General features: G+C 43.2%; 1 protein-coding gene across 8 annotated transcripts in view; it reads right to left on the reverse strand.

Moving 5' to 3' along the window:
• Nucleotides 1-1,393: 1,393 nt before the first annotated feature.
• SLC46A3 (solute carrier family 46 member 3) overlaps nucleotides 1,394-23,274 on the reverse strand; it is a 47,136-nt gene continuing 25,255 nt past the window's right edge. For all 8 annotated transcript variants that reach the window (XM_073583155.1, XM_073583151.1, XM_073583152.1 and 5 more), the window contains 4 exons: nucleotides 18,068-18,935; nucleotides 6,783-6,866; nucleotides 6,340-6,496; nucleotides 1,394-2,934 (listed from right to left, as the gene is read on the reverse strand). In XM_073583155.1, the coding sequence (XP_073439256.1) occupies nucleotides 2,853-2,934; nucleotides 6,340-6,496; nucleotides 6,783-6,866; nucleotides 18,068-18,935 (1,191 nt within the window). In that variant the 3' untranslated portion in view covers nucleotides 1,394-2,852. The remainder of the gene's footprint in view (nucleotides 2,935-6,339; nucleotides 6,497-6,782; nucleotides 6,867-18,067; nucleotides 18,936-23,274) is intronic.

The following is a 23,274-nucleotide window of genomic DNA, read 5'->3' on the forward strand; positions in this document are numbered from 1 at the left end:
GACAGAAAAAAAAAGCGCTATTTTTTTTTTTTTAACTTTGCACCAAATTCACGAACCAAGTGCATCCACCATTTTAATGAAAGTGGCGCAATAAACATCAGCAAATACCACAAGGAAAAAAAAAAAGTGACAAAAAATGCAAATGATGATTCAGGGCCAGTGTCATTTTCAGGTAGATTCTCACTGTAACCCACCTGAAAAAGCGCTAAAAACCATCACCAAAAATGCTAAAAGCACCTTCCTGTTTATATGTATGTAGCCAAAAACCATGCCCATCTGTAAGGGCAAAAGAGTGCACTAAGGCCGGTTTCACATGTGCGCTTTATGGTGCAGCGACGGCCTGCGCACGGCTGCTGCTAAGCCCCGCCCCCTGATGGCTCCCTGCCCGCCCCTTCAGGTCAGCGCCGCCTACTAGCGCACGTGGACGCTTGCGATCTGCGCACCCTATCTTTAGCATAGGGTGCGCAGATCGTGCGCTAGCCGTGCGCTAGCAGGATTTTGCCATGCGCTGCGCACTTTTGAAGGTGCGCCGAACGCAGCATGTTGCATTTCGGCGCGCACAGCGCACCTACAAAAGTGCACAGCGCGGCAAAATCCTGCTAGCGCTCGGCCAGCACACCCTATGCTAAAGATAGGGTGCGCAGATCGCAAGCGTCCATGTGCGCTAGTAGGCGGCGATGACCGGATGGAGTGGGCAGGGAGCCGGCAGGGGGCGGGGCTTAGCGGCGGCCGTGCGCAAGCCATCGCTGCGCCATAAAGCGCAAATGTGAAACCGGCCTAATTTGCAGGTAACGCCAGGAGAAACATCAATTCAACTTCCTCTGCTCTTTTTACGTTTGCAAGTGTGTATTTTTTTCATGCCCTCATAAAGTTAGTTTACGTCTGCACTTCAAAAATGCTGGATTCATTTATGCTCATAAGTCACCATTTTTTCAGACATAAAAAGTTTTTTTTTTTTTTTTCGAAGAAATCCTTTTGTTTCTCCCATTAAAGCATAGTTTAATTCAATTACTGTTAATTAAATTAATGAAGTGTATCGAGTAAACAATGTCCTACCTAATAAGAGTAAACAATGTCCTACCTAATAAGAATAAACAATGTCCTACCTAATAAACATCTTCCCTTTAAATAACTTGAGAAAATTGCCCTTTTTTTTGTTGCAAACATGTGTTACGGTTTCATGTACGTCTTGCTTTGGTGGTCTGACATCTTGTATTGTTTGTGCTTGCAAGGTGGAAGCCAAGATGAACTTTGGTATCCCGAAAAATGCAGAAAAAAAGAAATGAAGATAAAATACAGCAAAACCAATGTTTTGGATGCAGTTTTTTTTGCAGGCAGAAGACCAGGTTTTGGCTGCAGAAAAAAATATAACGCAGCAAAAACACAATGTGTGAACATAGCCTTAGATTATTATGCTAATGGTTTTTCAGAGTGCCAGCAGATCCACACGTGGGCTAGAGATGGGTTTGTTAGTTTGTAAATAAAACTAAAAAGTACTTTTTTTTCCCCTCATCTGTGATATCTAAAAATAATGCCCCCCCCAATACCACAATTAATCCTAAAGAGCTGAACATCTTTTAGTCCATTCTTCTTTAAACTTGATTAGGAACAAGTGCCAAGAATCAATGCAAGATGTTAAATTTAATACATGAGCAACAAGAAATCTAGTTCTAGCTCGTTTTAGTTCCCCTTAAAAAGCCTACTTAAAGGGAATGTTTCATCAGAAAATGACCCCTTGCTCAAATCAGTCTTTTTTTTATATTTACTTCTATTTTTAAAAACTTTGGGCAATGTTATGTGTTTTTTATTATATTAATTAATACAATAAAGTAACCTTGCGGGTTTCACACTGGCCACTGGGACTTTTACATACTCATACTTCCTGTCCTTTCACAGAATTTTTAGCAGGCTCATTATCATCAGAGGCAGGATTACAGTGACAGGTAACCCCCCTAATACACAGCTAATACTGTAATTGGTGGATGATGTGTTAAGTGATATCACACCTTATCCTGCTCACTCTCCCTTTCAGAATTACCATTGCACACACTCATTAGATGCTTCAATATAGAGATATGGTCAGGAACCAACCATTGTGGCTATGTACATGTGTTGTTTCCTGAAACAATGGGAAGCTGAAGTCTAAAAATACCCACAAACCAGTGTGATAATTGCAAGATTTCTTATTTTTAATAGTGACCAAAATAAAAAAAAATATCCAATTTTTTTTTTTTATGTGCCTACTAGATTTTATAGTCCAGGTCCGTAGAGCCGCAGATAGTCCATGCACCGTGGTGGACCGAGAAAGATTAGTGAAACAAACAGACCCAATTTAGGATTTATTGAAATCCTGCTCATTGGGTGGGTTTACCGACTAATTACGATGGCTGGACTGACTCAATTGATAGAAGCCTTCCTTTTATGATCCATAGACCATTGTCAATCACAATTAGGACCGCCCACTGGACTCCTTAGCCCAGACTTTTAGTGAATATTTTTCCACGAAACTATACATAAATCTGCTGTTGATCTATAACCTGAAGCCTATGATGGGACAGTATGTTTAATATCACAGGTTTCTCTTAAAAATAGTCAATGTTAAATAAAACCCATTTTGGGACAGGGAAGTTAGGACGGCTGGAGTTCCTCTTCACTAAACTGTATACATGTTACAGTTATCATAGATTCTTATGGTGTGTGGGAGGATCTGCAGATATCTCTCTGCCATTACCGAATCTGATGAAAAATCAAAACCAGGCTCATGTTGAGAAGAGCAGTAATAGGATAATTCACAGCACATTTCCCACAAGAGTGAAAGATTCACCGATTCTTCTAAAGTGTCAGACATTGTGCTACGATTCTGCTTCAGTGCTGGATTCCTCGTTAATCAGGAGAACGTGGTCCCGTTCTTGATACCCGATGCACAGCAAAAGCCTGAAGTAAGAAAATAAGATCTTAGCTGGAGACTTTGCTTATAGAGCAGACATGACAGACCCATAGGAGTGATGTAGGCCCTAGTAGGAGACCACAGCCCACGAGAGTACTTCAAGGGCTATTCCAGTCTACATAAATGTCAGGTTAAAGTGGTTCCAACTGCTGGGACCCCCACCAATCACCAGAACAGGGAACGGTCCTCTCTTGGCCAAAAGACTGCAGGAAGAAGCAGATTAATAGAGCAGCGGCTCCGGCATGCGCCCTGCCGCTTTATTATAAAGAGTATGGCATGCATGACCAGGAGCTCCATTCAAATCCTCCTGGCTGCAGTCTTTTGGCCATGGAAAATAGTATACCCCTTTAAAATCAAATACAGGCATGTATAAATACATATGTAAGGGCTGGTTTGCTTCTATGTACATGCATGAACCATCGAAACATAATAGTCTGAAATCTCTAATCCTTGATAAAAACAGCACTGCTGAGGTTGCCAGGTAATCGATATTTTCACGATTCCTCCCGAGTGTTTGGATGCAGTGTGAATCATAGTTTGGCCGTTCGGACTAGGAATGGGGCGTGCTGAGCTACCGCAATGATGACAGACAGGTCTGCCATCCAATAGGATGCTGGGGCGTACTGAGCTGTCATGTTTGATAGTTTAGTCGTCCAATCAGGACCAGGGTGTGCCGGGGCTTCTTGTCCAGATCAATTACTCTGCCTTTCATTGGTGCCAGTTGTAGCTTTGTTCATGAGGTGTGTGCTTACTCTGCGCTCCTAATCTGGTATTCTGGTTGTTGCTGCTTGACCCAGGATTTGTCTTGACCATCCTTTTGCCAACTCTTTTGTCGTGATCCGTTACCTTCTTGGAATAGTAACCTTAAACTGTTTCCTGACTACGCCTTTGTCTCACCCCTCTGTCTAGGACATACCTTCCTGGCTTTTGATTTCAGGCCTCTTTATCCATGAGTAATGACTAGCGTCACAATTATTTTACACATACACACATTTTGTGTGCCTGTGGATTTAACCGGTCTCTTGCAAGATGCTACCGTACCACAGGAAGTGTATAGTCTTGGCCAAAAGTTGAGTGACACAAATTTTGGTTTTCACAAGGGTGGCAGCTTCAGTTTTGATAGGGGCAATTTGTATTAATTCTAGATTGGTGCCATGAAAATTAACTTAACAACCACAAAACCCCATTTCGATGGATTTTCAGCCCTGCCACAAAATTACTCATTTACAGAATTTCAGTGATTGTCTCGTTAGCTCAGGAGAAAGTTTTATTGCAGGAGTGTTAAAGAGGTTATCCTACGCATGCACAGTCCGTTGTGAGGATTCCCCCCGATGCCGGCAGCAAGAGCACAAGTATGCGATTTGCATGCTTCTGGCCACATCCTGACTAGACGTGCTTGGCTTCGCTCAATTCACTTGTATAAAATGAGGTCGGATAAGACTAGTCATAATGTGGCTGGGGTATACAGATTGCATACTTGCAATCATATAAATCGCCTGGTCTCGCTGTCGGCACCGGAGCATAACAGCGCATGGTGCTTGCTCTGTGAAGATTCAGAAGTCTGTAATCAGAGTGTCTCTGGACCTTCATTATAAACCTGACCACCTCCTTTAATGAGGACGAAGAAGCGGATACCAGTTTGTTATGCTCATTGAATTACAAGAGCAGACTGGTTGCTTTAGAGGGAAACGGGATTGATACTTGAAATCATTGTCTTCTTCTGTTAACCACGATTACCGTGAAGGACTCACTTAAAAGGGCTTTGCAAGCAAGGACATTGCTGCTGGTAAGATTGCCCCTAACTCAGCCATTTAATCGGATCATCAATAACTTCAAAGAAAGATTCAATTGCTTTGAAGAAAGCTTCAGGATGCCCAAGAAAGACCAGCAAGTGCCAGGACGGTCTCCTAAAGGTGGATCAGCTATGTAATCATAACACCAGTGCAGAACTTGCTCAGGAATGGCAGCAGGCAGCGTCAGTGGATCTGATATGTGCAGAGAGGTAAAGACTTTTGGAAACATTAAGGACAGACTGGCATTCTGCAGGAAGTACAGGGATTATACTGCAGATGACTGGGGTAGAGGTATTTTCTATGATGAATCATCCATCAAACTGCTTGGGAAATCTGAAAGAATGATTGGAGAAGAGGTGAGCGCTACTATGAGTCCTGTGTCATGCCAACAGTAATGCATCCCGAGATTATGCGTGAGCGCCCACACGTGAATAATTTTGCCTAAGAACACGGCCATTAATAAGGAATAGGATCTAAACATCCTCCAAGAGATACTTCTCCCAGTGATCCAGGAGCAATTTGGTGATGAACAATGATTTTTTCCAGTTTGATGGAGACCAATTTAAGGGCAAAAGTGATAATTAAGTGGCTCAATGAACAAAACATTGAAATTTTGGGTCCATGGTCAGAGACTACCCAGATCTCAATCCCATTGAGAAGAACCTGTGGTCAATCCTCAAAAAGCAGGCAGAGAAACAATAACACAGAAATCATGGCCCAAAAACATTTGCAGCAGAAATTTCTGCAGCTCCTGGCAGGAATAACGCTGCATAAAGTAGATTTTTGCTACGGATTGTTTCCTCATCTCATTAGTATGGATGAAATCTGCAGCAGAAACACTGAAAGAATCGGACATGCTGCAGATATAAATCTGCAAGTCACAAATAAGCAACGGGTGCATGAGACTTCAGGATTCACATTCAGTTTGCTGGCATCAGGCAACTCAAGGTTTTGTGTCATATCAGAGAACAAACTGCGAGAAAAACAGGACAAATCTGCAATGTGTGCACAGGCCCTTTAAGATCTAAATCACTGAAGCAGCAAACTATGAAAAATAAAATTGGCATCAGTCTCACAACATTTGGCCACAGCTGTACTTGCCTCCAAAAATATTTAGAGTTGCCGTGCTGTTTTGGGAATGGTATAACTTGCTTAAGCTAATCACAGGCCTGTATGTTCCATCTACAATAGAGCTGCCAAGGATGTGAAAACCATAAAGGCCATGCAGAGGAGGGCAATCTCCGGATGGTCTCCTCACTTTTAATTGTGTGACACCAGCAGGTTTCACCAGAGGAACAAATAAATGGATGTGAAGAGAACGAGAGGTCATAAGAACAGGGATGAACGTGAAAGGCACACCAGATCCATCTTTTCTTGCCATAAATCTCTGCATTTTCATGCTTAGCTATGCCAATATAATAAGGTTAATGTATAGCTCGTGCTCACTGCCTATCACAAGCCAGTTCTGCTATCCACAGATCATTACATTACAGTAACTCAATTATGGAAGATTAGATCATTATTCAATTACTGGGAAGAAATTAGTGTTACACAAATTAAATTCCCGAAGGTTACTATATTCTGTACAAAGGTTCTTACCACACCAGGCCAAATGGGACCAAGCAGAGGACGGCCGACAACAGGAAGGAAAACCCGGGAAACCACAGCACCGTGGCTCCATAGATGCTGTTAAACACGGCAACGGTCAGGCTTCCTGTTAAACTCTCCAGACAGGCGATGCAAGCAAACAGCGCTCCTGTAACACAGGAAGGAGCTCAGTTAGGGAGGAAGTTCAGATTATCACAACCGTAATAGTCAGGCGAACGGTCTGCACATGCCATTATTACAAGGGACCTGCACTGGCCACCCATTATTACAAGGGACCTGCACTGGCCACCCATTATTACAAGGGTCCTGCACTGGCCACCATTATTATAAGGGGCATTTGACATCTTCATGGTAGAGTCATGTGAAGGCATGTGAGAGACCATATAAACTCGCTGGGGCGGATCTACGGTCGTTTCTGGAATTCTTCTTTTTACCTTGCTCAGTTTCCAAAATCACTTTGGACATCATTGACCTCAGGACAGGAAGGGGCATTGCAGAAAACACCAAAGGAAGTCTCACTGCAAAACATAAAGTTAAAACTCTAAGCACAGAAAATGTACAAAAGACAAGACAATATCCGTGCATCGGTTTCTTCAAGAGGGCTTTTCTGGGACTTTTACATATCTGAATGGTGGGATGTGACACCCGGCACACCCTCCATTAAGATGCTCCCGATGCTGGCTAGAAGAGCTTAGTTACACAGCACCGCGCCATCAGGGTATAGTGGCTGCGCCCAGGGACTGCACATCTGCCACCTATTCAAATCAATGGGGCGGATGTGCATTACGCGGCTGTGGCCGCCATACAGCTGAGGAAGCCGTGCAGCTCCGCATTTGAGCACTTCTGACCACAACCGGCACCGGGAACAGCTGATCAGCAGAGATGCCGCGTGTCACACCCTCAGATATTGATGACCTATCCTAAGGATAAGCCATCAATGTAAAAGTCCTGGACAAACCTGTAATTCTATTTGTTTCATATTACTATTAAACTAATATATGAAAGTATATACCGTAAATTAATCATCTCTAACTCTGGACGTCCTCCTCACTGTCCTGTGTGTGACGACAAAAGACTAAACTCCGCCAAACCCACCAAAATCTAAAATGAGCTGATAGTCCAATGTCTATGGTGGCCTCACGACCTTCCCTCAATAAATGATGTAGAGGGAGAGAAGGATCCGGCAGCCTGAATTTCAGCAGCTGATTCATTTGCTCTGTCAGCGGCTTATCTACACAAAGGAGTCAGACAATGGCTGTTTCATAAAGAATGCAAGGGCCTTTGGCCAGAGTGAGTATTGGTGGTTATGGTGGAGTCGGGAGAGATGGCTGTCTGTCAAATGATCTTTAAGCAGGCAGCGATCTAATGTATATGGAGGGTTTTAAGACAAGTGGCTGCAGCAGGAGCCTCCCCCCACTCCTGCGGTCTTTCTGCAGTAGAGAAAGAGATTGCTAAACCATGCTCCTTGGAGGAGTCTTCTTTTGGCCACCAGCTGAAAATGGAACTAATCAGCAGATTCATCTCTTGTTTTCTGCAGGATTTCCACAAGACTGAACCTTTCAGGACTCCAAATGCTGCAGACTACTAGACAGTGAAGGCAACTTATTGTTTAAATTTAGACATAAATTTAGGGATTCTTTACATTGTATTTACACCTACTGTGAAAGCCTCTCACACTGAATGATTGAGTTGTCAGGTCGATGGCGATAGTGGTATAACAAATTGGAAATGGCCACTGTGGGTTTGTTGCTCGGCTTTCTCAGACTCCTGAATATCTGCAGAATCAGTGGGAAGATGCATTTTAAGACTTTCTAGTCTAAAGGTTTTATTTACAGTATTATGCATTGCTTATATAGCGCCATTAAATCGGCATCACGTCAGACATTATCGGCACTGTCCCCATTAGGGCTCGAAATCTAAATTCAATATTAGTATGTTTTTGGAGTGTGGGTGGGGGAAGAAAAAAAAAAAAATTAAAACCTGTAGGAAGCCTACTCAAACACTGGGAGAACATACAAACTACTTGAGGATGTTTTCCTTGTTTCCCTCATTTCCAACCTGAAATCAACAGCCTTATATTTGTCCATGAGGCTGTCAAGTTCAGATCAGGTGTCCTGCGGCCCCCAATCTATGCGTCGTGATCGGTACTTGGACCGGGTTTCTTGAACGTCAAAATTTTCCCTTAGGCCGGGATCATACATGTGAGAAACACGGTCGAGTCTCGCATGTTAATTTCCAGCTCTGCCACCAGCACTCAGGAGCGGAGCGTGCGGCTCCATGTATTGCTATGTGGCCGCACACTCCGCTCCTGAGTGCCGGGTATTAACACGCGAGACTCCGCCATGTTTCTCGCATGTGTGAATCCGGCCTTAGACCTCTTTCAAAAGTCAGTGTGTCTGGTACGTGTGATGACAGTTTTCACCCGTATCGGAGACATTTACATTCAAGTGAATGGATCTGTGCATGTCAGTGTGTTTTCATAGACCATGTGTCCGCGGGCAAAATACACCAAAATGTCCGTTTAACAGCAGCATGGGCCGCAAAACGTCCAGAACACATGCACAATGAGGATACACGGATTACATCAGTACCACACGTACCGGCACCTGGGAAGCAGCGGTACAGTTAGCGCTGTTCCCCAGCGCCTGGTCCTGAAAACCGTTCGCATCATTCTCCCCTGCTGTACCGTGATCAGTGCGAGCAGGGGAGAATGATAAGCGTTCTATTAAACTGAACACAGTGAGAGTAGGCGGCGGTTGATGGGACTACTACTCCCATCAGCCTACACCTGCTTATGCTAATAACTGACACCTGTAGCGGATGGTGGGAGTAGTCAGCCTCCGCCTGCACAAAAAAAAAAAAACCAGGGTGTACCCCACCACCCCATTTTTGACAACCAGCCTTGCTTGAGCAGGCAGATGTGGGCTGATATTCTCAAGCTGATAAGGGGTCATGGTTACTGACCCCCCCAGCCTAAAAATAGCAGCCCGCAGCTGCCCAGAAAAGGCGCATCTATTAGATGCGCCAATTCTGGCGCTTTGCCTGGCTCTTCCCACTTGCCCTGTATCGGTGACAAGTCGGGTTCAGATTTGTGAGGTTGATGTCACCTTTGTATTGTCCGGTGACATCAAGCCCACGGGTTTGTAACGGAGAGGCATCTATAAGACACCTATCGATTACTAATCCTATAGTTATATGGTAAATAAACAGCCAGCCAGAATAAAGTCCTTTGTTTGAAATAAAAAGAAAACACTTTCCCATTTTTATTTAAAAACAATAAACAGTTATACTCACCTAACACCCATTCCATTGAAGCCCTCATCTCCTGTAATAAACCAATACTCAATTGTCCAGCGTTCTGTCCCACATAGTAATCAACGTCTGGGTATAAGTCATTTTCTACCTGGACGGCACCAAGATGCGACCGTCCAGGCTGACAACCACTGGGGAAATTAGCTGCTGCAAGCGCAGCATCAGTGACATCATGGAGGTTACTGCCGGTCACTGAGGCTGCGTTTCCAGTCAGGCTGAACTGTGTTAACCTCAGCACCATGAGAAAAAGCCACTGAGTTCACCGTGAGAAATTCCCATGGTGATCTGCTGTGAACTCACCGAGTTGAACTTGGATATCTCCAGTACTGGAAATATCAGGACGTGTGAAACAGACCTTAGATACTACTGACAAATATGCTTCAGTGACTTTAAATCTAAAAAAAAATAAAAAATATCCCAAACATGGGATAAAAATCAATCGATAACTAAATATTTGCTGTCTGTCTACAAGTCACAAGGTGTTGTAAGCTAGCCAGTGACAGATAAAGGTCAACTCAACACAGTATATTAAAATGGTATAAAATAATTCTAACATTACTCCTTGTATAAATGCACAGTGCTGTGCAAAGGTTTTAGGCAGATGTGTAGAAAACTATGCAAAGTAAGAGAAATCTAATCAATATTTGGTGTGACTCTGCACTTCGCCTTCCAAATAACACCAAAGCTTCTATTCTTCTAGATACACCTGACAGATTTTGAAAGAACTCAGTAGAGATGTTGTTCCAAACATCTTAACATCTTGGAGAACCAATAGCATATCTTCTGTGGATGTCGCTTGTGCAAATCCATCCAGTCTTCATGTAATCCCAGACAAATTCAAGTTGAGATTCTACACACTGAAGATAGTTCTTAATGACATTGGTTGTAGGTTTGGGATCCTTGTCCTGCTTCGGAGTAAACTTGGAGCCAGACACCTCCCTGATGGTATGACGTGATGGATAAGTATTTCATACCATCGTGGACACCATCAACCTTGACCAAATCCAAACACCATTTGCTAAAATACAACTCTAAACTTGCAAGGAGTCTCCACCATGCTTCACTGTTGCTTGCAGACACTCATGTTGCCATTTTTCTCCTCAGTTCCTATGTTTTTTTGTGCACAGTAGAGTCATTTGGCCTGGTTTTTATGTAGAAGGTATGGTGTTTGGCCGTCATTCCTCTATTATGACAACTTCTGATCAGACATCTCCAAACAGAGGATGGGTGTAGCTGGCTTCTACTGGTTGATGAACATCTTCCGCTTTCAAAGGGAAGTGTGACGTGTTTGCTGTTCATCTACTGGATGAAGTATGAAGTTTCTTAGGCCGACCGCTGTGTCTATGGTTCTTTGCAGCATTCTTGAAAACATCTCAATTTAGTCAGTATGGAGTATGAGCGCCAAGTCCTGGTCGCTATTAATGTGGTTATTAATGGTTGTGTGAGGAATGTCCTGCTGTGCTGAATGCACTTGGGCAAATCATCAAAATTTGCTGTTGGCAGCTTCCTGTGCAATTCTAGACCAATGACATTCCAGATGTGCTTGATGGAAGAAAAGTCCGGAGACGCTGCAGGCCATGGTAGCACATTTAGACCATCATGTTGAAAAATAACTCCTGGTGCACTTTCACGTTTCCTCCTGAAGGCCTCTTCATGGCGTTGCCCATATTCGTCTCCAGACCAAAGTATGATGTTCAACACAAAAGCAGGACCAACGGCTGAAGTGGACAGACCTCCATTCCAGTCTTGCTCTGCACCATAATAGCCTTTGATAGTGATGGTCAATGAAACAGTTGTAACTCAACATCTGGCTCATAGTATATTGTCGTGAAAATGCCTTCTGATGCTTTGTGTAGACACTGACACTTTAGACTTGGTATGTGACATTAATTTCACTTGCAGTACAGAATGGATCACTAATCGCCGATCTTTGAATCTGATGAGGCCACATGAAAAAAAAAAAAAAAAAATGAAGTGGGAACATCGCACCAGTTCTACTCTATGGGCAGCAGGGTGGCTCAGTGGTTAGCACTGTTTTGCAACGCTGGGGTTCTAGGTTCAAATCCCACCAACATCATCTGCAAGGAGTTTGTATATTTTCCCTGTGTTTGCGTGGCTTAACCACATTCCAAAGACATATTGAAAGTGAATGTAGATTGTGAGCCCCATCGAGGACAGTGATGTTGTGTGTAAAGCACTGTGCAATTAATGGCGCCAAATAAGCAATACATAAACACTCCCATGGTTATGGCGTGGGGTGGCATAATAGATGGTAGCCAGACACCTATAGTTTTCACTCCAGGTACACCAATAACTCAGCATGACATGGATTTGGTGGTGGAACCAGAGGTACGGCCGCTTCTCCAAAGTGTCCTAGGAGCCATTTTTCAACATGACACCAGGCCACATGTTGCTTATGCTACTTGGGAAGATCTTGATGACTTGTATAAAGGGCGTGTCACACTAAGATATCGCTAGCAATATCGCTATAACTTGTGACGGTTATAGCGACATTGCTAGCGATATCGCTGTGTCTGATACTTACCTACGACCGGCTTCCCCGCTGCTTATCGCTGATCGCACGAGAACGTCCTGGACTGTTTCTCGTCATCAGCTTCCTGCGGCGCTTCCTGTGGAGAGACGAGCGACGCGTGGAGCCGGGCGGGAGGACGCAGGATCGCCTCGTCTGACAGGTAAGTAGCGACCCCCGTCCTCTGCTATGTCGCTGGTGAGATCTGCCTATGTGGCAGCTCACTAGCGACCACTTAGTGATGTACCAGCGATCCTGACCGCGTCATATCGCTGGTCGGGATAGCTGGTGCATCGCTAGGTGTGACAGTACCTTAAGTGCATTCAGCCCAGCAGAACAATTCTCAGACAGTCATTGATAACCTCGCTGACATTAGCCAAGGCTGTAAGTGCTGGGACTTTTGCATGTGGAGCTCATACTCAATGTTTTAAAAACAAATAAATAATTATTCTATTGTCCGATCTTTCCAATTACAAGATTTTTTTCTTGCAATTTCATATATATATATATATATATATATATATTATATATATTATATATACACACACACACACACACAAACACACTAGCTGCAGAGCCCGGCGTTGCCCGGGCATAGTAACCAACTGTGGTTAGTTATAACAAATTATAATGATTATATTGCACATAAAAACATTTCACATCATATATTCAACACTACAGATTTGCAACACAAATTAACTAAACGATTACCCAAGTATTGATAGTATTTTAATTTCAACTCATTCAAGAGCCTTTTGATAAACATGTGTATGTGTATCTAACCCTATCCTGTGTGAATGTCTGCTCAGCCGTGTATCTAATACTCTCCTGTGTGATAACGTCTGCTGAGCTGAGTATCTATTGCAAAAAAAAGGGGGAGACAAAAAAAGCGCAATAGGGTCTTATCCACGTTACAAAAGACAGTATATCATGAAATATGCTCACCTGGTTAGGATGAGATAAGAGCGTGTAGGTAGCGGCTGCTGCAGATCCACAGGTCCACAGGCGACCAAAGAAATCATGAATCCAAAGGGAGTTTGTAGCTATATTCCTGGTGGTATTTCCTGATGAAGGGGGAATGAGACCCCTGAAACGCGTAGAATAAAATCACTGCAATCATACAGCATTCTCCTGGAATTTGTCTAAAGCGGCAGCACGGAATATAGCTACAAACTCCCTTTGGATTCATGAGCTGTGTATCTAATCCTATCCTGTGTGATACTGACTGCTGAGCCGTGTATCTAATCCTATCCTGTGTGATACTGACTGCTGAGCCGTGTATCTAATCCTATCCTGTGTGATACTGACTGGTGAGCCGTGTATCTAATCCTATCCTGTGTGATACTGACTGCTGAGCTGTGTATCTAATCCTATCCTGCGTGATACTGGGCTCCCCTGCAGTATGTGTCAGAGGGTGGTCTGTGTTGGCACGGTAATTGTGTTATTTCCAGCTTTACAGAAGGACAATAACACTATAGAAATAAGAATAGGCAAAATTGTTTGGTGAATTGGAACGCGCGGGGTTAAAATTTCACCTCACAACATAGCCTATGACGCTCTCGGGGTCCAGACATGTGACTGCAAAATTTTGTGGCTGTAATTGCGATGGTGCAGATGCCAATCCCAGACATAAATACACACACACACACTCTCAATCTATATACACACACTGCCTTGCGAAAGTATTTGGCCCCCTGGAACTTTTCAACCTTTTCCCACATATCATGCTTCAAACATAAAAGATACCAAATGTAAATTTTTGGTGAAGAATCAACAAGTGGGACACAATTGTGAAGTTGAACGAAATTTATTGGTTATTTTAAATTTTTGTGGAAATTCAAAAACTGAAAAGTGGGGTGTGCAATATTATTCGGCCCCTTTAACGTAATACTTTGTTGTGCCACCTTTTGCTGCAATTACAGCTGCAAGTCGCTTGGGGTATGTTTCTATCAGTTTTGTACATCGAGAGACTGAAATTCTTGCCCATTCTTCCTTGGCAAACAGCTCGAGCTCAGTGAGGTTGGATGGAGATCGTTTGTGAACAGCAGATTTCAGCTCTTTCCACAGATTCTCGATTGGATTCAGGTCTGGACTTTGACTTGGCCATTCTAACACCTGGATACGTTTATTTGTGAACCATTCCATTGTAGATTTTGCTTTATGTCTGGGATCATTGTCTTGTTGGAAGACAAATCTCTGTCCCAGTCTCAGGTGTTTTGCAGACTCCAACAGGTTTTCTTCAAGAATGGTCCTGTATTTGGCTCCATCCATCTTCCCATCAATTTTAACCATCTTCCCTGTCCCTGCTGAAGAAAAGCAGGCCCAAAACATGATGCTGCCACCACCATGTTTGACAGTGGGGATTGTGTGTTCAGGGTGATGAGCTGTGTTGCCTTTGTGCCAAACATATCGTTTGGCATTGTTGCCAAAAAGTTCGATTTTGGTTTCATCTGACCAGAGCATCTTCTTCCACATGTTTGGTGTGTCTCCCAGGTGGCTTGTTGCAAACTTTAAACAACACTTTTTATGGATATCTTTGAGAAATGGCTTTCTTCTGGCCACTCTTCCATAAAGGAGGCCAGATTTCTGCGGTGTACGATTGATTGTTGTCCTATGGACAGACTGTCCCACCTCAGCTGTAGATCTCTGTAGTTCATCCAGAGTGATTATGGGCCTCTTGGCTGCATCTCTGATCAGTCTCCTCCTTGTTTGAGATGAAAGTTTAGAGGGAGGCCAGGTCTTTGTAGATTTTCAGTGGTATGATACTCCTTCCATTTCAATATGATCGCTTGCACAGTGCTCCTTGGGATATTTAAAGTTTTGGAAATCATTTTGCATCTAAATCCGGCTTTAAATTTCTCCACAACAGTATCACGGACCTGCCTGTTGTGTTCCTTGGTCTCCATGATGCTCTCTGAGACTATCACAGAGCAGGTGCATTTATACGGGGACTTGATTACACACAGGTGGATTATATTTATCATCATTAGTCATTTAGGACAACATTGGATCATTCAGGGATCCACAATGAACTTCTGGAGTGAGTTTGCTGAACTGAAAGTAAAGGGGCCGAATAATATTGCACGCCCCACTTTTCAGTTTTTGACTTTCCACAAAAATGTAAAATAACCAATAAATTTCGTTCAATTTTACAATTGTGTCCCACTAGTTGTTGATTCTTCACCAAAAATTTACATTTGGTATCTTTATGTTTGAAGCATGATATGTGGGAAAAGGTTGAAAAGTTCCAGGGGGCCGAATACTTTCGCAAGGCACGGTGTATATTGTATATACTCGTGTATAAGCCGACCCCCCTAATTTTGCCACAAAAAACTGGGAAAACTTATTGACTCGTGTATAAGCCAAGGGTGGAATCCATAGACTATGCCCCCATATGCTGCAATAAAAAAAAAAAAAAAAAGCCACACTCGCCTCTCCTGGGTCCATCGCCGCTGTCTGCTGCTTCTTGTGTCAGTGACTGTTCAGCCAGCAGAGGGGCAGCGCGCACTAACCACGTCATCGCGCCCCCTGCTGCCTAAACGTCACTGACACAGGATGCAGCAGAGACAGCGGTGAGCAGCGATGGACCGGGGGAAAGGTGAATATCGCTATACTCACCCATCCTGCCGCGGTCTCTGCAGCCTGGTTTCTCCACTGTCTCCCTTCCTGTCTTCAGCGGTCATGTGGTACTGCTCATTACACTAATGAATATGCGCATATTCATGAGTGTAATGAGCGGTACCACGTGACCGCTGAAGACAGGAAGGGAGACAGTGGAGAAGCGAGGCTGCAGAGACCACGGCAGGACAGGCAAGTATGATCTCTGACACCCCAGGGCTCCCCCTCCCCCACTGACCCCCAGGTATATGACCCATGTATAAGCCGAGAGGGGGACTTTCAGCCCAAAAAAAAAAATAAAAAAAATGGGCTGAAAATCTCGGCTTATACACGAGTATATACTTTATATGATTTTTCGTGGGGATCTTTAAATTACTACACAAGCTTCTTTGAAAGACACCATTATAAAGACCTGTGGATGAAAAAAAAATATTGTAACCGGCTTAAGGAGTCTTGTGGGTGATAGGTGACTTATGTGTACTTTGCTTTATGTCTTTTTTAACCTATAAATGTTGAACTTGAAAATCAGCTGAAAACACAGAAAACAGTTGGTGGTGATCTGGAAAATGGGAATAAAGTGTACTATAGATACAGAGAGGGCAGGATTTCTGAATTCTGTTTTGAGTACCGCAAATACTCGTGTATAAGTCGACCCGAGTATAAGCCGAGGCACCTAATTTTGCCACGAAAAACTGGGAAAACATATTGACTTAAGTATAGGCTGGGTATGCATTGTCCCAACATCCCCGTCTGCATGGCTCTCCCATCCCAGTCCTTGTCTGCATGGCCCCCACATGAGAAAAGCACAAAAAAAAAAAAAAAACCCACACTCCTACTAACCCTCCCTACGCACCCTCACAGCATCTTATTCCGGCTTACAGCACTTCCTGTGGCTGAGCGATCACGTGTCCCTGCTCATTAAGGTAATGAATACTCTATTCACCTCTCTCCACTCAGCGGGGACACTTGATCGCTCAGCCGCAGGAGCTGCTTGAAGCTGGGAACAAGATGCTGCGAGGGCGTGCAGGGAGGGTAGTGGGAGTTTTTGTTTTTTTTTCCCAGCTGCAGCCGCCAGCTCCTGCCTCCTGTGACCTGCTGCTCCCCCTCCGGCTTCTGGGACAATGACTCGTGTATAAGCCGAGTTTTTCAGCACATTTTTTGAAGAGAGTCTATCAAGGGAAGACATTTGTTTTCAAGTTCAATACAGGAGAGTGATCAGAGCACAGGCTCAGGGCACACCGACCTATAGTACATGTCACAAGGTAATGCAATCTCTGATCTCTAGATAGGTGAAGGCCGGCTTGTTGATGCTTCAGTTGCCTAGAAATACAAATCGCAGGTACGGAATTGCAACATATTTGTGAGCTCAGTTAACCCTTTTAAAGGGAAGTTATCAGAAAATGACCTGTTTAAAGCAGGTGTGTGTTTATTTATTTTTTTTAAATTTGGCAATTTTTTTTTATCGTATCATGATCTTTATAAGAAAAAAAACAAAAACAAGCTACATTTTTAATCTTGCAGTTTTCATACTGGCCAGTGGGATTATTTTAGACTCATAGCCAGTTTGAAAAGATTTACATTTCAATTTTTTTTTTTTCAATACAGGATGATACATGTGAAAATAAAAAGCCAACATTTAAAAATAAAAAAAAAAAAAAAAACCTGATTTACAAAAATCATTTTCTCATGACCACTTCTCCAGACACTTTCGGGCAGTTTTTTTTTTTCCTCCCAGCAAGACCTTTTTTCTTCTGTTGACAAAGCAAGGACCACAATTCGGACCACTTTAGGGTCCAAAGAAGAGTTTCAGTTTTTGGTAATTTTTACTTGCTTTTCCTTTCTATTTATTTTTCATTTACATTTTTTATGTATTTATGAAAAAAAGTTTTAATCAACCTTTTTTAATGAGGGCAATGGGGGAGCTTTTATTAAATTATAGTGAATTTAGTTTTTCTGCTTTTGAATTTTTTTTATTTTCTTAAAAAGCTGGGAACCTTTGTTTAGACATTGCTTATGGAAAACATTGGAAAGTCCCAGGTGCAATATAAGAAAAGGAAAGAAAAAAAAAAAAGTGGCCCTGTGTCTAGTGAAACCTAAAAAGGGTTATGAAAAAAAAAAAAAAAAAAAAATTGTGTCCTCGCGATCAGTGGATTTTCCCAGTGGTCAGACATACAACAACCAATTATTGATGGCCTATTCATTGCACGTAATCATGGAACGCAATGTTTTAGAAAAACAGGAAATGTGGGAAAACCTTACCTAACATCATGGTGACTGTTGTGGTAGCAAAGGCCGCCATGATCATGCCTCCAATGCAGGACACTATTCCAATCAGGACGATGTAGGCATCTTTCAGACAACGGGTAAAGAGGACAACACCAAGAAAACTAAACACAAAGCAGAACGTGGACAAGGCAGACCCCCATCCAACTCGTACAGGATCCCAACAGAGCGGAGAGTCCAACTCATAAAGGGTGAAGAGACTCAAGGCTCCAATATTAGAAAACAGGTAGGCCATGAAAGCGGACATGAGCATGCTAATGGCCACCCGCTTCTTGAAGGACGCATGCTTAAAGAGCAGAAAAACTCCAGAGAAAAGCTCTTTTAAGCCTTCTTTACTCATCACGTTCTGCTGAAATTCCGATCTAATCACAGTCTCTTCTAGTATAAAAAGGATATACAAAATATTCAGGATGTGTAGAAGAGCTGGAAGCAAAAAGGACAACTTAAATCCTAAAGCTCTGAGTATATACCCAGACGTGATCCCCGCCACTCCGCTCGACACCCCAAGGATCATGTCAACAAATGCAATGCGTACGTTCTTCGTCTGCATGTCTTTAGCTATGTCCGCTATATAAGAGAAGCATCCACCAACAAATGTAGCAAATCCACCCAGGAATCCGCTGAAGACGGAGGCTACGTATAAGATTTCAAGGGGCAGGTCAAAGAAAGAGGCCGAGCAGTATGCACCGATAGTCAATAAGGCGCCTATGGAGGGAAGCAGCAGCGATGCTTTGCGCCCATGCCGATCGCCGTAAGACACCAGGATTAACGCCATTAACAGACTTGGGAAAAGTGAAGTTAAATCCAGAGTGGTGTAGAACGTGGATGTTTTCTTCTGGACCTCCTGAAAGAAAATGAAATGAAAAAGGATTTTAAGTGTTACAACTTCCCAAAAACATCCACAAAAAAAAAAAAAGGAACGGTAACTCAAGACTACAACTCTGCGTGTATATGAAATATCATCAGGCAGAGTTCCTAACACTTGTACACTGTCAGATACAGGACCCTTCGATCAGGGGCCACGACATTGATTGGGTCTTATTCATAACCAGGTTCCCCGCATCATGTTCCCACATGCTTTATGCCTCCATTAGCCCTCTGTGTCTGTACTGTTACACACTTAACATTATGGCTGGTCCATACAATTCAGGGTAACTGTTACCACCCACCTTTCGTGTCTCCCTCTTTCCTCATAGACTGTAAGCTTGCGAGCAGGGCCCTCATTCCTCTTGGTATGTGTTATAATCTACTGTATGTGATTATTGTTATGCTGTAATGTCTATTGTCTGTACAAATCCCCTCTGAAATGTAAAGTGCTGCGGAATATGTCGGCGCTATAAAAATAAAAATTATTATTATTATTATTATTATTATACGTGTCTATTTTACAATCCAATAAAAAAGAAACCACGGCTTTTTTCAGTTTTCCTTTTTTAAATTTATACCACCTGGGCTCATTCGTTATTCTTTTTTAAAAAAAAGCAATGAGGTCCAAGGCGCAGTCAGCATTGGTGGAGGGGCCTCCGGCCACTTCCTCCACCAGTCAGCCTGTGAAACAGCTGGCGTCATCTCATCGCGTCAGCTGTGTACCTCCGGAGAGTCAGCGCACCGGAGACAGAAAGAAGAGCAGAGCGCCAGGAAATGGAACCGAGGCGAGTATGTGGTTTTTTTTTTTTTTCCTTCATGTGTATGAACATGGGGAGCCTATGTGGTTGTCTTGCTGCACACGGGGGGCCTCATGCTATGTATATAGGGAGGCTACGGGGGGGGGGGCTCATGCTGTGTATATAGGGAGGCTGTGTGGGGCTCATGCTGGGTATAGGGAGGCTATATATAAGGGGCTGTGGGGGGGTTCATACAATATACAGAAGCGGCTGTACTTGGGTTCAAAGATATATAGGGGGGGGGGTGTCAGCATGCTTAATTCAGCTCAATATTAAGTGATAATAAATTAATATTAATTGAGTAGAATTAATTTCAAGCTATTTGTTCGGCCTTCCACAACAGTCACGGTCTCTCATGTGGCCCCTTGGGAAAATTAATTGCCCACCCCTGTTGTTGTGTATTCTGCAGACTTTCCTAAGAACACGAGATCAGCCCAAAGGAACGCGCTGATCTTCAGGTTTACAGATGCTTCATATAAAGCAGAGTTGTTATAGCGTCGTTTGCTATCCGATTTCAAACGTTGATTTAAGCAGATAAGGTAACAATACATGAAGGAATTGGAAGGGATGAGCGCAAAACACCACATTTTTTAAAGGGAAACTCCGGCAACCAATACAAAGTCCTATTAAAATTATTTGGACGAAGTCTTTGACTTTTTAAATGTTTATGAAGAAGCTGCCGAAATGCGTTTGTGACCCTGTCCAGCAACAAGCAATGCGAGCGCCCTGAAGACAGCAGCAGACCGCCATCCTCATTACATGCTCTCTCTTGTCTGGATGAATAAAGTGATGGCAAGTACAAAAATACACTGGAAATAAAAATTCTCCAAGACGGTGGACATTTTTAAACCAGATATCAACCCCGTCACCCCCGACCTTCATGACCAGGCCAAATTTCCCAATTCTGAACACTGTCACTTTATGTGGTAATAACTTTGGAATGCTTCAATGGATCCCGGTGATTCCGAGAATGTTTTTCCTTGATATATTATACTTTATGACGGTGGTAAAATTTGTTCAAAAATGTCATGTTTGGAAAGCACCTGATCTCGCTTAAAAAAGTGGAAACCCCCACAAGTAACCCCATTTTGGGAACTAGACCCCTCAAGGAATGTATCTAGATGTGTAGTGAGCACCTTGAACCCTTAGGTGCTTCACAGCAGCTTAGAACGTTGAACTGTGAAAAATTTTTTAAAAAAATTCCGCAAAAATGTTAGTTTTGCCACAGATTTTTCATTTTCACAAGAGTAACTGGAGCAAAATGGAACATACAATTTGTTGTGCAATTTCTGTTGAGTACACCGATACCCCATATGTGTTAGAAAAACTACTTTTGAGGCACACGGCAAGGCTTAGAAGGGAAGATGTGTCATATTGAAGTTCAAATTTTGCTGGAATGGTTTGTGGGTGCCATATCACATTGGCAGAGCCCCTGAGGTGCCAGAACAGCAGAACCTTCCATAAGTGACATCTTAGAAACTACACTTCTCAATGAATTCATCTAGGGGTGCAGTTAGCATGTTGACACCACATGTGCCCCACAGAAATGTATGCCATTAGTGCTGTGAAGAATTAATAAAATTTTTACTGCTAAAGTGCTTTTAGCACAAAATGTTAATTTTTTATAAGGGCAAATAGGCAAAAAATGGACCTATTAATTTGTTATGAAATTTTTCCTGAGTGTGCTAATACCATATATCTAAATCAGGAATTACTTTTGAGGCACAGAGCAAAACTCAGAAGGGAAGGAGCGCCATAATTTACTGCAGATTTTACTGTAAGGCTAAGTGCACACGTACCGGAACTCTCGCGGAAATTACCGCGAGAATTCCGGAATTCCAGTCCGCGGGAAAATCGCATTTTAAATTCCCGCGATTTTCCCGCGGAAAAACTAGCATTTTGCAAGCGTAATTAGCTTGCAAAATGCTAGCGTTTTCCAAGCGATCTGTAGCATCGCTTGGAGAACTGATTGACAGGTTAGTCACACTCGTCAAACACAGTGTTTGACTAGTGTGACCAACTTTTTACTACTGAGGCCGCCTATGCGGCATCAGTAGTAAAAGATAGAATGTAAAAAAAAACAAAAAAAAAAAACGGTGTTATTCTCACCCTCCGACGTCCCGCGCATCCGTTCCCAGTAATCCTTTGCGAAAATGCCCGCGATGACGTCAGTTCTCGCGGGATCGCGACGTCTCGCGGTCATTCGCGATGACGTCGCGCGAATGACCGCGAGACTTCGCGATCCCGCGAGAAGGGAAGTCATCGCGAGCATTTTCGCAAAGGACTACTGGGAACGAGAGCGTGGAGAGAAGCGGGAAGGCTGCGCGGGACGTCGGAGGGTGAGAATAACAATATTTTTTATTTTAAATTCTATTTTTTACAGGGATATGGTACCCAAAGCCCGGAGGACAGTCTCCTCTCCTCCGGACCGTGGGTACCATCCGCAATTGTTCTGCTTACTTTCCACATGGTGTGCACAGCCATATGCGGGAAATAAGCGGAACAATGCATTCCTATGGGTGCGGGATCGCAGCGATTCCGCAAATTAATGAGCATGCTGCGGTTTTTACCACGAAGCGATTCCGCCGCGGTAAAAACCGCAGCATTAGCACAGCATTGCGGAATCCCATAGGAATGCATGGGATGCTTATTTTTCGCGTTTTCGCGGCAAAATCGCGCGGTTAAAACCGCCGCAGAAACGCGAAAAAAACGCCACGTGTGAACTCAGCTAAATGGTTTGCGAGTGCCAAGACCCACTGGGAGAGCCCCTGAGGTGCCAGAACAGCAGAACCCCAATGAGCGACACCATTTTACAAACCACACCTCTCAATAAATTCATCTAGGGGTGCAGTGATCATATTGACACCACGGGTGTGTCACGGAATTTTATACCATTGGGCAGTGAAGAAAATTATATTTATCATAAAAATAGTTTTAACCCCAGATATTACATTTTCACAAGGGGAAATAGGTAAAAACGGCACCAAAATTTGCCACAATTTCTGCTGATGGTGGAAATGCCCCCTATGTGGACGTACAGTACTGTTTACCCACACAGCGAGACTCCAGAGGGACGGAGCGCTGTTTGCCTCCTGAAGGACAGATTTTCCTTGAATAATTTGCAGACTCCATATACAGATCCCCCAAGTGCTAGAAGAGCAGAATTTCCCCTCAGGTGACCCCATTTTGGAAATTATACCCCTTTGGGAATTTATATACAGGTGTAGTGATGATTTGACTCCATGGGTGTTTTCCAGAAAAAAAAAAAGCAGCAGTGGATGGCGGAGTGAAAATTGCAAATCTGCTACTGTAGTGTCTAGTATGAGGACTATGAACCACCACAAAGAACATAACCATCACCTGACCACAGAGCTCTGTACCCAATTAGCAAGAGCTCACAATAGGGTCAGTGAGGACATTCCAATATGCATAACTAGAAGAAAAAAAAAAATGGAGTAAATGTCTAAAATATGATAAAAGGTATAAAATGTATTCAATATACAAACAACATGTATCAAA

The sequence above is a fragment of the Dendrobates tinctorius genome, unplaced genomic scaffold (genome assembly GCF_039654945.1).
Source record: "Dendrobates tinctorius isolate UK_male_01 unplaced genomic scaffold, ASM3965494v1 ptg000075l, whole genome shotgun sequence".
Taxonomy (NCBI): domain Eukaryota; kingdom Metazoa; phylum Chordata; class Amphibia; order Anura; family Dendrobatidae; genus Dendrobates; species Dendrobates tinctorius.